This window comes from the organism of the source record quoted next, unplaced genomic scaffold (assembly GCF_019419815.1).
Source record: "Pyrus x bretschneideri cultivar Hongxiangsu unplaced genomic scaffold, Pyrus_bretschneideri_v1 Contig18, whole genome shotgun sequence".
Classification (NCBI taxonomy): Eukaryota; Viridiplantae; Streptophyta; class Magnoliopsida; order Rosales; family Rosaceae; genus Pyrus; species Pyrus x bretschneideri.
This window is the reverse complement of record NW_025999479.1, coordinates 1,530,473-1,549,054: the sequence shown is the minus strand read 5'-3', so window position 1 is coordinate 1,549,054 and position 18,582 is coordinate 1,530,473. Positions and strand designations below refer to the sequence as shown.

General features: G+C 37.2%; 1 protein-coding gene across 2 annotated transcripts; it reads left to right on the top strand.

Annotated features, from left to right (window-relative positions):
* The first annotated feature begins 8,290 nt into the window (after window positions 1–8,290).
* LOC103957923 lies at window positions 8,291–11,904 on the top strand. 2 transcript variants are annotated; one of them, XM_009370147.3, is made up of 3 exons: window positions 8,291–8,459; window positions 9,612–9,842; window positions 11,611–11,904. In XM_009370147.3, exons 1-3 carry the CDS (start codon window positions 8,442–8,444, stop codon window positions 11,656–11,658), a joined length of 297 nt encoding a protein of 98 aa, XP_009368422.1. In that variant the 5' UTR covers window positions 8,291–8,441; the 3' UTR covers window positions 11,659–11,904. The 2 variants fall into 2 exon arrangements, with proteins under 2 accessions (XP_009368422.1, XP_048437862.1); XM_048581905.1 differs by lacking the exon at window positions 8,291–8,459 and adding an exon at window positions 9,474–9,491.
* The last annotated feature ends 6,678 nt before the right edge of the window (window positions 11,905–18,582 follow it).

The following is an 18,582-nucleotide window of genomic DNA, read 5'->3' as shown; positions in this document are numbered from 1 at the left end:
ACGAACGAACCTCTCTAACCGAAGTAGGAGAGGGTAAGTGGCGCATAAGATCTATCTTTGATTTATCAACCTCAATACCTTTTTCAGAAATTATATGACCTAAAACTATGCCTTGTTTAACCATGAAATGACATTTTTCCCAATTTAGAACAAGGTTAGTTTCAATGCATCGTTTTAAAATCAAACTGAGATTATTCAAACAACCATCGAATGAATCACCAAAAACGCTGAAATCATCCATAAAAACCTCAATAATTTTCTCAACATAATCCGAAAATATGCTCATCATGCATCTTTGAAATGTGGCAGGTGCATTGCATAAACCAAATGACATGCGACGATAAGCAAATGTACTAAAGGGGCATGTGAAAGTGGTTTTCTCTTGATCTTCCGGAGCTATCACAATTTGATTATAACCTGAATATCCATCAAGAAAACAATAAAAAGCATAACCCGCTAACCTTTCAAGCATTTGATCAATAAATGGCAATGGAAAATGATCATTCCTTGTAGTGGCATTGAGCTTCCTATAATCAATACAAACCCTCCAACCTGTTTGGATTCAAGTAGGAACAAGCTCATTTTTGGCATTTGTCACCACAGTTACTCCGGATTTCTTTGGAACACATTGAACCGGAGACACCCAACGACTATCCGAAATTGGATAGATCACGCCACAATCCAAGAGCTTGATTATCTCCTTCTTCACAACTTCCATCATTGGAGGGTTGAGTCGGCGTTGAGCCTTTCGAGATGCTTTGGACCCCTCCTCCAAAAGTATATGATGCATGCACGTGGTAGGGCTTATTCCCTTGATGTCGGCCAAGGTCTCACCAATTGCTGTTTTGTAATCCTTTAACACCCTCACTAACTTACCTTCTTCTTGTGCCGTGAGTGAGGAGGAGATAATGACGGGCAAGGTTTCTTGGTCTCCCAAGAAAACATACTTCAAATGGCTTGGCAATGGTTTAAGTTCAAGGGAAGGTGGTTGCACAACTGAAGGAATGGGCTTATTAGTCGAAATTGGAATTGAAATTGGGTCCAAAGACTTACTAGATTGTAGTGGCAATGACTTAAGGACAACCATTATCTCAATCATATCTACATTAGGGGGCACGACATGCTGTTCTCCATGCATGTCGTGGGTGGCCAATGGGGTTGGTTCATTGTTTTTGAATTTCATTCCTCTTGTAATGACCAATTCAAGTGCTTCTTCATTCAATTGTTCAAAATGGTCCTGTGCCAACGAATCAATTACATTAATAGCAAAACATGAATGATCATCACTAGGGTACTTGATAGATTCAGAAAGATTGAAATTAATAACTTCCTCATCAAATTCCATTGTCAACGTCCCATTAAACACATCAATCTTAGTGCGGGCAGTTTTCATGAATGGGTGTCCAAGAAGGATTGGCAACGAAGGGGAATGGTTTGATTCTTCCATTTCAAGCACGTAAAAATCCGTCGGAAAGATTAAATGATTGACCTGCACTAAAACATCTTCCAAAACACCCTTTGGATAGGCATTAGATATATCGGCCAATTGAATAATCATACCATCATTTTTTAACTCACCTAGGTTCATAGATGCATAAATTGAGTAAGGCATGACATTCATAGATGCACCTAAGTCTAGCATGGCATGTTCAAAACGTTTATTGCCAATAACACAAGGAATTGTAAAACTACCCGGATCTTTGCATTTAGGGGGCAATTTACGTTGCAAGATGGCTGAGACATTTTCACTTACGTTGACAACCTCTTTGTTCGAAATTCTCTTCCTAGTAGTGCAAAGTTCTTTTAAAAACTTAGCATACCTTGGAACTTGCTTAATTGCATCCAAGAGTGGTATATTGACTTGTACTTTTCTAAACGTCTCCAAAATGTCCTTTTCAGCCTCCTCCTTCTTCGTTTGCATGAATCTACGAGGAAAGGGTACATTTGCAGGAATAACATTAGAACTAATCAAATTTGGAACCTCCTTACCCTTGGAAGCCGATTGGGGTTGTTTGGGTGGCTGCGACATGGGTGATGTTACCCTTGTCGTGGCTTGCTCTTGCTCCTCCTCCTCGAATTGCAACTTTTCGTCCTCCGTTCAGAGGATTGTGAGGCCGTTCCAACTTGCTTTCCACTTCGCAACATGATTGCTTTGGCAGATTCGAATCCTCCTTTTGGGTTGACAACGGTTAAACTGGGCAACTTGCCTTGTTCTCTGAATTGGCCCATGAACTCCGCAATCTGCCCTACTTGCTTCTCTAATTCATCAAGCTTTTTGTCCCTATTTTGCATTCCCTGCGCCATAGAAGTTAGTAATTGAAAATTTTGATCATTATCTATGGACGAACATGATTTGGGTTGGGTAAGTTGTGCTTGGGGTTGTGTGGGTGCATACGGCCTTTGGTAAAATCCCGGGGGTTGTTGCCTAAATGCGCTTTGTTGTTGGGGTTGTTGTGGCTCCCTCCATTTGAAATTTGATGATTTCTCCAACCGGGATTGTATGTATTAGAGAAAGGATCACTCGTTAGTTGGTTTTGGCTCCCATAACCCACGACATTGGTAGATTCCCACCCTTCGTTCTCGATCAATTGAGGGCACTTATCTGTGAGATGTCCATTCATTGAGCACACGCCACAAATAGCCACACTTTGTACCTTTGGTATTTCAACCACCTGCGAAAGAAGAGAAGTAAGATTAGCCATTTGATTTTGAAGTTCGGAAATAGCACTTACCTCATTAACTTGTTGTTGCCGTGGTATGTCTCTTTGACCAATGCCTTCATATTGTTGAGCATTTAAAGCTCGGCTGGCAATGAGAGTCTTGGCGGCCATGGGTGTTTTGTCCACTAAAGCTCCTCCCGTTGAGGCGTCTAGCATTTGGCGTTCAATTGGTAGAAGCCCTTCGTAGAAATATTGAAGAAGAAGCTCCTCCTTCATTTGGTGTTGTGGACATGAAGCAACAAGAGTTTTAAAACGTTCATAATAAGTTGGAAATGATTCACCTTGATTTTGCTGAATGCCACTAATCCTTTTGCGTAAAAGAATGACTCGAGAAGTTGGGAAAAACTTCTCCAAAAACGCCCGTTTCATACTCTCCCATGATGTGACAGTTCCGGGGGCTAGTTCATACAACCAATCTTTAGCCTTTTCTAAGAGAGAAAAGAGAAAAACCTTCATCTTCAAAATGCTCCTATCAACATTCACCGGAGTCATACTTGAGCAAACAACCTCAAACTTCTTCAAGTGCTTATTAGGATATTCCATAGAAAACCCATGGAACTTAGGAATATGGTGCAATAAGTTAGACTTGAGTTCGAACTCGTCGGTCTTGTCTGGGGCTGCCCTTGGATATTGAATGCATAGAGGCATGGCATTATCCAATCCGGAAGTGGAAAGCTCCTTGATTGTTCGATTGTCGGCTGCCATAGCTTGTTCTTCCTCAAAAATCTGAGTCGTGGCCTCTTCTCCCACTTGTACTTCATCTTCTTCAAGATCTGGTGCAGGATGAGGTGGTTGGGGCTCTTGTTGATTCCTCTTCCTTCTCAAGGTTCGCTTGAAATCGTCGTCAAAGTCTAAGATATTCTTACGAACCGGTTGAGAACTCTGAGTCATAAACTAGTACCTAAAACCAAGAAAACAAACAAGTCAGCAACTAAAACCAAAAACACACGAAAATAAACAAAAAGAAATAACAAGGGATTAGCAAAATTTGCTAATCCCCGGCAACGACGCCAAAATTTGATGCGAAAATTCACTTATCACACAAATTAAACCCTATTTTGACAATTGTAGTATATAAGTCAGTAGGGATCGTTCTTAAACCGGGGATTAGGAGGGATTGCTAAACACTTTAAACTGACTCAAATAGATAAAACTAACCTTTAAAACACTTAACTCAACTTAAAAGACTCAAAACAAGTTCACAAGACTCAAAATAAGCTAAAAACATTCAAAACTACCTAAAAACACAAACTGGACAGATTTGACTCTAAACACAAATTTGGACGAAATTTGGTTCTAACTTGACTCAAAACTCTTGAAAACACAATCTAAAACATATTCTAACTAGTTAGACACTCTAAAATAAATGGGGATTTGGTTTTGGACGACAATAAAACAAACAAAGCGAGAAATTAAACTAGGCAGATTTGCACGAAATTGGTGGAATTAAGTATATGGTGGGCTAGCTAGGAGGTCTTTCTCCACACATGACATACTTACATACAAAACAATCTCCAGTTGCTTATTCAATGAATCATGAACCTCAACACCCCAAGTTAATTAGGTCCGCTTAAATTAACTCTTAGATTTTCCTTAAGTCATTGAATTGAATGGAATTAGCGCATTGCAATCAAATTATTCATCAAAAGTTCTCTACATGAAAGCACATAATAGAGAATCAATCAAAGATCGTTAAACTCTATGAAAATCATAAGTGTTGACGAGGCATTCGTAACTATGAAAGCGCATGATACTTATGCCAATAATTTACTTAACATGATTGTGACTAACAACCTTTACTACTTATGAATATAAGTTCCCAACAATTAGGTGAAGTTTCCCTATATCCTAGCATCAGATTTATGTATGCAAATTAAGTGTGCACTCTCAATACATACACATAAACAAGTTTTAATTCAACTAGATAAGTAAATTGAATTCACAATTCATGAAATCACAACTGGAAGTAATCAAATTATAATGCAAATATAGCCATGGTTTTGAAATTCCCCCTAGCCAAAAGGGGATTAGTTCCTCGTACTCGCAAAGCAAAGATTCTTGAAATTAAACATTGAAAAACACAAGAAAGATTACACCTAAAACGTTCCAGCAATTCCAAGTTGAATGGCATGCACGGCTAGGGCTTCCCTTCTTCTTCCTTGCTGCGGCACAAGATGTGGGTGATGGTTTTGGGGGTTTTGAATGGTGTGTTCTTGTTTAGGATGATGAATAATGGCTGATTATGGTGGTAGAGTGCGGCAGGTTATGTATGGAAGTGTATGGAGTGGATGAAGGATAAAGAATGGAGGCTAGGGGTTCTGGCAATAAGTTTCTGAATAGCATAAGGGGGTGATACGAACTTGTGGCTGAAAATATGTTTATATAGTCCTAGGGTTAATTAGATTAGGGTTACACGTAGTAGATTTATTGGATTAGGGCCTAGGGTTCGGTAATAAGTGATTAAATCCACTTAGGAGGGGGTTTGGCCCAATTAGTTTCGTAAAAGGATTTGTGTAAGCCAAATCCACAAGGAATGAAGCCCTAAAAATCAGAATCAATCAGGGATAGGGCCTAGAGAGTGCGGAACATATTGGAGGGAATGAGGGAATGGCTTGCAAGGCAAGGCAAAGCCTTCTAGAAGGAAATAGGCGCCACCTTTGTAGGGTTTCTAGAAATAATGTGTTTTGTGGCTGATTTGGGACTTCTAGAAGAGAATGCTTCTAGAAATAGGTTCTAGAAATATCTATTTAGGTCCCCTTGCAACTAGGATTAAGGCATGATAAGGTTAGGATAGGATAAGATAACGTTTTGGATAATGTTGGATAAGGTTGGATAAGGTTTGGATAATGTTTCCTCTTTTGAGCTAATTCCTTATCCACTTTGTCTTGAGTTTAGTTCCTTATTCACTTTGTCTTGAGTTTAATTCCTTATCCACTTTGTCTTGAGTTTAGTTCCTTCATCTTCTCATTAGATTTCTAGCCTTTTGAACTCCAAATTTGTCCATCCATGTTGGCCCATATACAAGTTATCCACTTAGTGCCCAAAACTGCTCCGAAATGCACCAAAATGCACTTTCTTGGTACTTTAACCTTTTGGACCTACAAACACACGAAAATGAGTTGAAATACGACATTAACTAAGAAATAATAGCACAAATGCACAAGAATAAGCTAGCTAAGTCTCCTAAATATGCTCCTATCAAATCCCAAACCCATTTTTAAAATCAAAATCCCGAAACGTATTTCATATCAGAATCCCTTATTTTAATTCAAAATCAAAATCAATATTTCAAAATTCCAATCCCCAATTTCAGAATCCTGCATCGAATTCGAAATCAAAGTTGACAAATGAAGGTGCAATTTCTTACCTTGTGCAATGCAACTGTCAGAGGAGAAAAATAGAAAGTCGAACGACAGATTGCCACTCAACTCGAGCGAAACTGGAACCAAACTCGAGCGAAACTGGAACCAAACTCGAGCGAGAGAGAGAAGGACATACAGAACTAACCAACGTTTCATATAGAACTAAAATTAAAATTAAAATCATACCTATTTAATTCCGTTCGGTCATATAGAACCAACGAACGTTTCATACCAATACTCATACTTAATGTTTCAGTTTTAGTTCGATTTCCGGTACCAGATTTTTTGGTATTTTTGGTAATTTTGGTTTAGTATTTTTTCAATGAAGGACATGAGAGAACACGGTCAAAGACAGATGGAGAGGTTATTTTCATAATCTTTTCAATGAAGGACATGAAATGAGTACTTCCTTGGGAGAGTTAAGTAACTCAAAAAGTGTAGAAACTACTCCTTTTACCACCGAATTGGGAAGAAGGAAGTGGTTGTAGCATTGAAAAAGATGAAGCATAGAAAAGCAGTGGGCCCATATGATACACCGATCGAAGTGTAGAAAGTCTTGGGAGAGACGGGTATATCATGGCTCACAGACTTTTTCAATAGGATTTTGGAAATGAAACAAATGCCAAATGAGTGGCGTAAGTGCACTTAGGTGCCTATTTACAAGAATAAGGGCAACATACAAAATTGCATGAACTATAGGGGTATTAAGTTAATGAGTCACACAATGAAGCTTTGAAAGAGAGTAATTGAGTATAGATTGAGGCAAGAGACACGGGTCTCAGACAACCAATTCAGGTTCATGCCAAGGCGCTCAACTATGAGGCAATCTATCTCTTACGAAGATTGATGGAATAATATAGAAATATGAAAAAGGATTTGCACATGGCCTTTATAGATTTGGAAAAAGTGTATAGTAGGATTCCAAGAGACATTCTTTGGAGGATTTTAGAAAAAAAAAGAGTACGAGTAGCATATATCCAAGCTATAAAGGATATGTATGATGGAGTAAGGACTGTCGCAAGAACTCATGAAGAACAAACCAAAAGCTTTCCCATAACTGTAGGGTTACATCAAGGCTCATCTTTGAGTCCTTACAGTTTTGCATTGGTAATGAATGAGTTAACGGGACATATTCAACATGATATTCCTTGGTGTACGCTTTTCGTAGACTATATAGTGTTGATAGATGAAACTCAAGAATGAGTAAATGCGAAGCTTAACCTTTGGAGAGAAGTGTTGGAATCTAAAGGTCTTCGCTTAAGTCGATCAAGACAGAGTATATGGAGTGCAAATGAAGGCTCAAATGAGTTAGGTGTGAGGATTGAAGATTAGGAAGTACCAAAGAGCAACAACTTTCGCTACTTAGGATCTATCTTGCAAAAGAACGGAGAGTTGGATGAAGACCTCAACCATAGAATACAAGTTGGATGGATAAAGTGGAAGAGTGCATCTGGCGTGTTGTGTGACCGTCGTATGCCAATGAAGCTCAAAGGAAAATTTTATAAGACATCAATAAGGCCAACAATGCTTTATGGCACGGAATGTTGGGCAGTGAAGCATCAACACGTACACAAAATGGGTGTAGCGGATATGAGAATGCTTCATTGGATGTGTAGGCACACGAGAAAGGAAAATATTAGGAATGAGGATATCCAAAGTAAAGTATGAGTAGCTGAAATTGAAGGAAAGATGAGAGAAAATCGGTTACGGTGGTTTGGAAGAAGTCCTACTGAAGCTCCGGTTAAAAGATGTGATTACGGGATAGAGGTTTAGGGCGAAGTGGTAGAAGAAGATCTAGAAAGACTTTGGAAGAGACTCTAAGAAAAAAACTTAGATACTTGGATCTAACGTGACACAAAACCTGAGCGCAATGACGTTCTATGATTCATATAGCCAACCCCACTTAGTGAAAAATGTTTTGTTGTTGTTTGGTTCAATATTTTTTCGGTTCAATTTCTGTATAGTTTTGGTATTTGATTTTTAAGATATTTTATTCCATCCGTACACGTGCAAGTAAAAGTAATAAGCCGAAAGACACAAAGCAAAGCGTTTCTCAAAAAAAAAAAAAAAAAAAAAAAAAGAAAAAAGACAGAGACATGAAGTAAAGCGAGTCACGAAAGTGGCATTTATGTAAATGAACGGCAAGAAGAGGACTATTACCGTAAATGCAATCTTATATATATATATATTTTGTCTGCCGTGCTGTGTTGGTACTGTCTGCTCTCCTCTGCTTTCCCTCTCACCAAAGCTCTCAACTTTTCTGGGTTTTTTTTTTAATTTTTACTTTTAACTATTTTCGTTGTATTTTATTTATCTTGACAATTATAAAGGTGGAGGATCTGAGACGAGTCTTTATCTCATGGAGGATCGAAAGGAGGTGGTTCTCTTCTTCTTCTCTCTCCTATTCGTTGTTTGGTTTCTCGGAAAAAATAAACTTGTGGGAAGAGTGTAGGAAAATTTGGGCGTGTGTTTATGAGTGCATGTTTGAGTTCGTTTTTCTTGCAGAAGGAGAAAGAAAGCAAAACACAATTAGCTAATTTTCTTTGCGTATGCAAATAGCTCTACTCTGGATTCAGAAACATAGTATGTTTTGTTTTCTTCCTGCGTTTTCTGGGTAACCAAACAGAGCATAAACATTTTTTGGGCTTTTATTTGTTGCTGCCAGGGGATTGGGGTTGGTTGTGAAATCTGTTTAATTTCTTTATTGGCTTGAAATTGGAGAGAAAATTAATTAGATCCATGAATATGGTTTGAATTAATTATTGGTCCATTTTCCTTGTCCTTGTTTGTCTTAATTCTGATCAGAAAAACTTGGGTGTTGAATTGGTTTTGATGTATCAAGAAACAGTCAAAGTTATTACCTGTTTTATATAATTTTGGTTTTTTTATTTTTTATTTATTTTTATTTTTAATTTCAATGCTTGTCACAATCAGCTTTAGAGCCCTCCTGCTGTATACAATTTGACAATCTTTGGGGATGAATGAATTTTGGAATTGCGAGTGGAAAATCAGGAATTTGTTTTCAAAGTTTGAATCTTTACCCAAGTTACTTTTTTTTAATTGTCATATCTATCGTGTACAGTATCCTACTTTTTAAAGATTTTTCTCGTGTCATATCGTATCACGGTATCCATAGACCACATCCTATTAACCAAAATCTTATAAAGTCCGCCGTCCGTTGGCTTGGTCTTCCCCAAACTCTTTCTTACAATTCACTTCAATAAATCCATAGGAGTGATTGCATGAGATTAAAATGGCTAATTTTTAATGTGTATTTATTTCATGAATCGTGTCTCTTCTCTGTATCATCTGGGTGTGATTGAATTTTTTGTATCATGTTTCCCTCCACCAACAGAGACTTTAATTGTGGTTTTTTGAAGTCACTTTTAGTCTTACCTATGAGTGGATGGTGAGCAGTGCCGCCATATTAATTATCGTTGTTGGATAATCTATCTAGCTACACAAATCTCAAAATCTGAACTCGTCCAACGTCAGTCAATTAACTTGTTTGTTTGTTTGTTGAATGCAGAAAAATGCGCCATGGTTGTCAGTGCCGCAGTTCGGGGACTGGGATCAGAAGGGGCAAGTGCCAGACTATTCTCTTGATTTCTCAAAAATAAGGGAAATGAGGAAGCAAAACAAGAGAGATGTTTCCAGAGCCAGTCTTGGAAATGAAGAAGAACTCGTTGCCTCAAACACTGCTAATGTGGGTGCTGTTCACAATGAACCCCATTACCAGCAGACCTCCCACTCTCCAACTGTATGACTCCTTTCCCTTTTCTTTCAAATTTATTTTTTTTATTTTTGCTTGGTATTAAACATGCAATTATTGAATATACAACTACATATACAAGTAGTAGCAGGAGTAGTTGGTGTACTTATAAATGAAGCTTTATGAATTATGAGCATGTGGTAGCACTGGCACTTGAAGGATGGGTGGGGGTTGGGAATGGACTACCCTTTTATAGGTGCTATCTAATGTAGTATTGACATGTAATTTACAGTTTTTCTTCAAGACTACGTCGCAATAAGTGGTTCGGGAAATGAATGACTGAGATTGAAAATAAAAGATGTAAAGTAGTTGTAAAATCAAATCTAATGAATGAGTGCTACGTAGCAATGAATCCACACCCTTAAGGGACTTTTGATGCACTTATTTTAACATAATTCAATAAGCCTAATTCTAATTGCCGACTTTAGTTAGGTTGAACAATGACCATTGAATTGATGCATCTGTTTTCATGAATAGTTTTTGGCTTTGTGGTTATTATATTTAAAGAAAAAAAATCACCTGATTTGGTCAAGGAGGTTCATTCTGATCGTTGTTGATGATTCATGATCACTTTTAAAAATAATTTTCATTTTCTTCCAAATTTGGAAGATGTGGCACAAAACCGAGTGCAATGGTGTTCTAGGTTTCATACAGCGACCCCACTTAGAGGGATGGCTATGTTGTTGCTGTAAGCTTCATCCAAATTTCATACCTTTAAAAGATTGTTTGCCCCCTGAGGAGTACATAGGATGGATTAAAATTCTTTTTTCCTGGGAGTTTAATACAGGGTAGGAGTCATCGAAGATATAATAAAAACGCAAAATTCGTTGTGTTTTTGTGTGTGAGGGTCGCACGGTCACATGGTCTGAGACAGTTGCAGAAGAAAGCATTTTTTGTTTGATATACAGAAAATTCCTGGGAAAATCCCATTAAATGGAGATTGTGCCAACTTTACTTTTAAATGGCAGAAGGAACTCAGATAGTTGCACATAGAGAAATAATATAGAATGTTCTTAGTAAATGTATTAAGGATACATACATTTCATCCTAAAAGGCTAATGGTTGCACATGCATGAGATGAGGTGCTCTAATGCTCTAGGTCTGGGCCATAAAAATAATATTTCTTTTTTATTAAAAAGAAGGAAGATATTCTGTCTCTGTGTGTGTTAGAAAAACAATTGAATGAGTGATCCTAGATACTTACACGCAAGTCCAAGTGGTGCATGTGCACCGGCCATTTTGATTTTAATTTTGTTGGTGTGTGTTTGGACTTTGGAGGGGAGAACACAAGATGATATGCATCATCTGATCTATTGGATCATTATCCCAATGGTATTGTTTGTTATGGTATTCATATCGTTTTCAATCGTTTTTCTTTTTCATACATAGATATATTCGAACCTAAGATCTCTCACTTACAAGTGAAAGAGGAATACTACTAGAACGTAGTACTAAGTGGCCGATCATTTATATAAATAAAGAAAAGAAAACTGATAAAGTAATTAGTATGGATCCAACTTTTATAAGCCGGGCCCTAGTGAGTAGTGGTGGTGAAAGGAAAGGATTTGACTCAGCTACTTGGTAATCAAGTGCCCTTTTCACTTACTTTGAATTTGAAACTTTCTTTTTAGAGGGATATATATCTTTACACGGGAAAGGATTATAAATTGTGCTGCTGCTTATTGTTGACAACTGCAATCTTTAATTTGGGTTTTATTAACGTAATTGTGTTTTTATACTTGTATTTTGCCAACAGTCTCGACGGAGCATTTTCAGCTACTTCAACTGTTGTGCGAAAGCCTGATGATGTCTGTGCTCGAAGATTACCTCTACTGCTCCCTACACTTGTTATGTCTTTCATTGGTTTGTACTTGATAAAACTAGTATTGGCTTCTTTTTCTTAGCACGATAACGATGTGCTTGTGATGTATTTATCGGATTCGGTGATTAGTGGTTTTTATCTGATTTTGCTTTCATCAAGTTGTTGCTCTCTGCGTGTATAATGCTGCCTTGGCCTCTAAATGCAAGATTTCTTCCTTTCGTGCTTTTACTGCTCTAGTAATCTTATATGAATTGTACAAAATTACTATTTACGTATGTAGCTCTATATATAGGGCGTATCTGTGGCATCACATTTTGACACAAGTCTTTAGCCATTCGATGCGAAGACTCAATGGCTTAGATGATAGTTGGCATGGATTTTTAATTTTGGAATTAAAATAAATGAAATGCTTGCTCCTCAATGCAAAGACTCTTAATTGCTTGTTCCTTCAGGCAAGTCGAGTGAAACCATATTTACCGGGAGGCTAATTTTGTCGCGGATGCCTTGGCCTACATTGGTCTTTCCTTGGAATCGCCACTTGTTTGGGATTACTGCTTACCTATTAGTGCCCTTCTTGCTTTTAACTTTTATTGTACTGGAAAAGGTTGTACTCGTGATTTTCGCTTTAATGCCAATTCTTTTTTTGAATTAAAAAAAAAGTATTTCAATCAAATCTCTCTCTCTCTCTCTCTCTCAGATTACACAAAAGAACCAAAGAAGAGCAAGTGAATTTTGGCCTTTCGAGGAACCCTATTTGGTTCAGTTTTTACACATAATGAACATTTTAAGGTTTTATGATTTTAGTATAAACAACCATAGCCCCCTGTGAAGTCTAGAATTATTATTTGGCTTCCCTTTTCAAATGCTATAATTGTACCACCATGCTCTAGTTAGATTTAGGGTTAAAATGCTACTTTAAGATCTTGCTATTGGAAATATCATTTCAAAAGCTTAACTTCTCACATCAAGGTTTGTTCATTCATATGCATTTCATGCTATTATTTCCAGTTCATTCTGTCTAGTGGTTCTGTCTTGTCAAAATTTCTCGCTACTTTCACGCAAGCTGGCACACACACTTTAAGACAACCCACATGAGTCATCTAACAGCTTTTTCCCGAAAATTGTTTTTCAACCCTAGATCTTTCCAGATTGATTTTGCACATGACATGTGGTTTTTCTGGTCCTTTTGTTGTCTGAACATCAATCCCTCTTTAACTCAATCTAGGGTTTCAATTCAACTTGGCTAGGAGATTTCATTTTCAGAAAAGAGTTGTTTTAGTTTTGAGCTGCCTCCTTGAGTTCCTCATCAAAAACCCTAGCCACAAAATCACACTCATGCACTAAACACCTAAATAGTTTCATATTAGGGTAACATTATTTTTGTGATTTTGATTTATGGTTTTGGTCAAGTTTTTCTAGTTTCAAATTTTTGAACTGACCCATTTTTAGATTCTCGTCAATTTCTTCCTTCAACTGTTTGAATGGAGTAACTGATTGGACATTTGAATCCAGATCTACAAATCATCATCATATCATCTATGCATAGTTTGTGTGTTGGTCTTGATGCCACAAGGTGAAGAGTTCAAGAAGAGTTGCCATCTTGTGAAGACTGGAGACAATACCATTTTGGTGCCACAAGGTGAAGAGCTCAGGAAAAGCTGCCACTTCATGAAGACCAAAGAAATCCTTCTCGTGTAAGGCAAGTTTGCACAAAGGTAAGGTTGCTCCGTGGACTAGGTCTAAGAATTAAGCTTGGCGTGGTACTTTGTAAGAATCTTGTTTACACTAGTGGATTGGACTCAGTGAAGAGTCCCTGATTTTTTAACCCAGAGGTGGATTTTTTTGACCAAAAACTCCCTGTGCAGTTTATTGCTCGAGTTTACTTGTCTTACTTTTAGCTCGTGATATATGTTCGTCATTGCAAATAGTAAGTCAATGCAATTAAGCGTATCAGAGTTAAAATGTTCATTGAACTAGCCTTAGTTAACTAGGAACACTTCAATAAATTGAACTATAAATTGACTACTTCCCTGTTAGCAAACTAATATATTTGATCTTAGTTGATTGGTGTTGCTGACTAGTCAGACAAGCAGATATATGGATTTTTAATTCCAAGATATTCCGCTTGGTACCAATTTCACCCCCAACTATCATGAATTTTAGCTTTTTGTACAAATTATAAGTTAAAATAGAATTTTTAAGTTTTGTGATTTTATTATAAATTTCTGATATTACCAGTGTTCTTTTTTTTTTTTATAGTGGATTATAGAAGTATGGTAAAAATTCTTATTTCGCATTTTGGTTATAAAAAAAATAAAAAATAAAATAAAAATCAAATATCTCTCTCTCGTAAAGCTTCACGGAAATCGACTTTGTCAAGTCTCAATAATGTTAATAAACAATAACCAATTCCAAGACACTGTTAGCATAAACTTTAACAAAATAAAACCAATTTTAGAAACTATGAAAAGTGAAAACTGCAACAAAATAGCACAACTCAGTGACAATCTATCCTGCAAAACTTAAACATCATCACTCTCCGAATATTCTTGGTCATCATTTTCCACATATTAGCCCAAGTCTTCTTGTTCCTCATTCCTTGATAGATTACAAATAATTAAAAAAAAAAAAAATATTATACACAAATAGGTAACCTAACATTGAAAAATATCAATAAAAAAAAGTTAATTTGAGTTACATTCTTTAGTTGATTCGATCTTTCTTCTTTTTAGATTTGATGGGCAATTTCTTGTATCATGTCGTACTAACTTATTGCATGAACGACATTTTCTTTTCTTCTTTTGTTGAGCCCACTCAATACCACATTTCATCATTTTCGAACTGCTAACATTGTCCTTTTTACCTGTTTGTGAGATATTTGGGTCCAAAAGTAGCAGTAGAGAGTCACCTTTTGTAGAGGAAGCAACATTTCTGTCGTGACAAGAATTTTCTGCCAGCTTTCTTTTCAAACTACTAATATTATCTGTCACGCCCCAGGCCTGAAAATATTAATTTCGGGAAATGATATTGGTGACGGCCCAAAAACTTTGCTTTATTTCGCGAAATTTTAAATCACAATTCTTATTTAGATTCCTTAACTCCCTCTCAATAAACATAAACATAAACATAATTTATTTACAAGGCATGTGCCTAGGCTTTTTATTAAGTCAAAATTTACTTCTAATAACTCAACTCCTTGACATAAATTAATTCTTGATTATTTAATCTTACTTGTTTTATGGCTACATCTAACATCTCGTTAGACTGCTTACGTATCCTAGACAGCGATCAAGCCATTCGTAGTTCACAATTCATTATTTACCAATTTCCAAATGTATTCTAGTAACCACCATATTCAACACTAATCTTCATAATCCAATTCATATCACATGGTTACCAATTATAGATTCAGAATATCGAAATTTACATGAAAAATGGCAACGTCGGCTCCTTGGCCATGCGTCGCCGCACCTGCTGCCACCAGTGGCGGCCGGCCACCCCGGCTCGCTGGAAGATTCAGCTATTACTAAAAATTCTCAAAAATTACAGAAATGAAGATCTCAAAGAGTTGAGCAAACGTTATACTTGAGGCCAAGTCCAATTTGGCTTGTAAAGGCTCCAATTTGCCTTGAACCCGTCGGAAACCCTATAAATGGGTGGCCTCAAAACGTCACCTCCGGTGCTCTGCCACCCCTACCATTGTTTGGGCTTTGTTCCAGACTTCAAAGGGAGTCTAATGGTGGTGGAGATGGATGTAGTTTGCTTCAAATTTAGTTTATTCGAACACACACCCGCCACACCCCACCGTGCAGTTTCTCTCGATTTAAATTCCAAATCCCTATATTTTTGGGATGTAATAGGAAGACGGAAGGTCGTGGAGGGGTTTCCAAGTGGTTGTTTGATATAATTCACCGAAACAAGGGGTGAAAACCCGTCAGAAACATGTATGGGCGCCGATCGGGTCGAGTCACCAAGACCTGGGTCCCGATCCTCTGTTTCTTTTTTCTCTCATTTCTCCTCCCGATTCTCTCTCCCCATTAGTCACCCTCTCCCCCTCTTTTTGTCAGCCACTCTCGTGGCATATTTCTACCACAACATTGTCATATTCCGGGCTCGACTCCACCGTAGCACGATATTGTCAGCTTTAGGCCCCTACCACACCCTCACGGTTTTGTTTTTGGGAACTCACACGAGAACTTCCTAGTGGGTCACCCATCCTAGGATTGTTCTCGCGCAAACTCGCTTAACTTCGGAGTTCCTATGGAACTCGAAGCTAGTGAGCTCCCAAAAGGCCTCGTGCTAAGTAGAGATGAGAATATACATATAAGGCTTACAAGATCCACTTCCATGGGCGATGTGGGATGTTACAATCCACCCCCTTTGGGGCCTGACGCCCTCGTCAGCACACTCCGGCCAGGGATTGGCTTTGATACCAAATTGTCACATCCTGGCCCGGGCCCCCACCACATCCTAGGCTCGACTCCACCTTAGCATGATATTGTTCGCTTGGGGCCCTTACCACACCCTCACGGTTTTGTTTCTGGAAACTTACACGAGAACTTCCCAGTGGGTCACCCACCTTGGGATTGCTCTCGCGCGAACTCGCTTAACTTCAGATTTCCTAAGGAACCCAAAGCGTGTAAGCTCCCAAAATACCTCGTGCTAGGTAGAGATGAGAATATACATGTAAGGCTTACAGGATCCACTCCCCTAGACGATGTGGGATGTTACAACACCCCAAAGTCTAGAATTTTCCAAATCATGGTTAAATGACTATTTTGCCCTTACATTTGTTCTCTTCTATTTTATTCATTATAATTTCGTTGACGAACGGTTTTCGCCTGCACACTCATAGAATTGAATTCTATCAAATTATGCTAAGAACTACGACAAGATATATGAGAATAAAATACATCCTCGTATATCTACGTTATACCACTAGGGCATTTTTTTCTTTTCCCACGTACCGATAAAATTTACTAATGTAAATTATAATAATTTCTAGAAATAAAACTTTAAAATTCCCAATTCTATTTTCATAACCATAAATTGATATATTTTCGATTTTTCTCCACATATTCATAATTATATTATCTAATTTATATCTTTAAATTTTCAGGGTATTACATTATCCTTCTTTCTACCCTTAGTTTGTGAGATAATTGGGTCCAACAGTACTAGTAGTCTGGTACAGAAGAATCAATATTAGTACATGTGTCACATTTTGTTGAAGAACCAATGGTTGCATCTTGACAAGAATATTACGATGGATTTTTGGATAGTTTCTAGCCCCTCTTCCATTGAGTAAAAAAAACATCCTACATATAGAGTTTTCAAGTCGAAAACCATGTGACGGATTAATGATAGTCATTTTAATGTTTCTTTGAAAAAAAAACGTATCCGTCCATTATCTTTACTACAATTGAATATCTTAATGGTTTTAGACTTGTCTAATTTTTTGAATAGATGATTTATGAATGATACATAGACACTTCAAATAAGGTATCGATATATGTATATATGTATGTATGTGTGTGTACACACACATATACATACACACGGGCCTTAACGAAAAGGCACAATATATATATAGCCTTAACGAAAAGGCACAAAATAATGGGAATACTTATGGGGCATTCTACATTGTTTTGTAACTGTCCACACGATCTATGTTTTTCCATTTATGGATTTTCCTAATTGAAAAATGAGCTCACACTGAGTCTTTTTAGCTAGGGGTGGGTTCAAAAATTTGAATACCGAAAAAAAACCAAGACCGAACACCAAACTGAAACCGAAAAACCAAAAACCAAAAATCGAAAATAAAACCAAACTGAAAAAGGAAAAACCGAATCGAACTGAACTTTATTGGTGTGGTTTCGATTTGGAGGTTTGGAAACCGAACCAAACCGAACCGAATCCCTTTACTTAATGAATGTATGCCCATAATGTATTTTTTGTGAAACTTTGTTGCCAAGTTTGAAACAAAGCCTCAGGCATTTTGAAGGAGCATACTTGATTTGACTAGGGAGGATATTTCATTGGTTATAGAGGAAAGTTATATAAGGCTTTGGAACTTGGAAGAGCTTCTCTGTGTGTTTGTTTTTGAAAGGGATATGGTCATCATTTTTCTTTGCAATTGAGGTTGTTGATATAATAGAATTGGTTTATATGATCTTTATATGTAGAACTACCTTCCCACTTTCCCACTTTCCCCATTTTCTTATTATTAATTTACCAATACAAGCCTCGTTTCCAAATTCCATATTAAAAAAAAAAAGATCAAGTTTTATAAATAAATAAAAAAAAATTGAAACCAAAATCGAAAAACCGGACCAAAAAAATCGAAAGAAAATCGAACCGAATAGAAGTTTTGGCTCGATTTCGATTTTGACAAAACCAAACAACAATTAGATGTCTCAATCATTTACGAATTGGCTAACAATTTAAATGATTAATGAACTAAAACTTGAAAAATAGACAGTTTGGTTATTATATAGGGGTGTAATATCCACAAACCTCTTTTTACTTCTCACACATCCTTCTAATTTTCAATCATCAAATCAAATAAATTGAAAAAAATAAAAAAATTTACAAAGAGCCCGTGAGAAGTACAAAAAAGTACGTGCATAGCACACCCCATTATATATTTTGTATTTTTTTTTACTTCCTTGCCTTCGTCTTGTGACTTCTGTCCGCTCATCAACTTTCACCCCTTTCCACTTCTTCATTCCTTAAACTGGACTAATCCATCATTATCTATCCCATCCAAATGTAGCGCACATTGTGATCGCAGTAAACCAAGAATACAAAACTTACCATAAAATAAGAGCTTCCTTGTCCCATTTCTTGAGCTCTTTGAACTTGCAAAAATTAGACAACTTATCTAAATAGCTAAAGCAAGGGAAA

Coding starts and splice junctions, on each gene's coding strand:
- LOC103957923 (XM_009370147.3), top strand. Junction 9,843..11,610: donor AGACCTCCCACTCTCCAACT/GTATGACTCCTT, acceptor TTTTGCCAACAG/TCTCGACGGAGCATTTTCAG.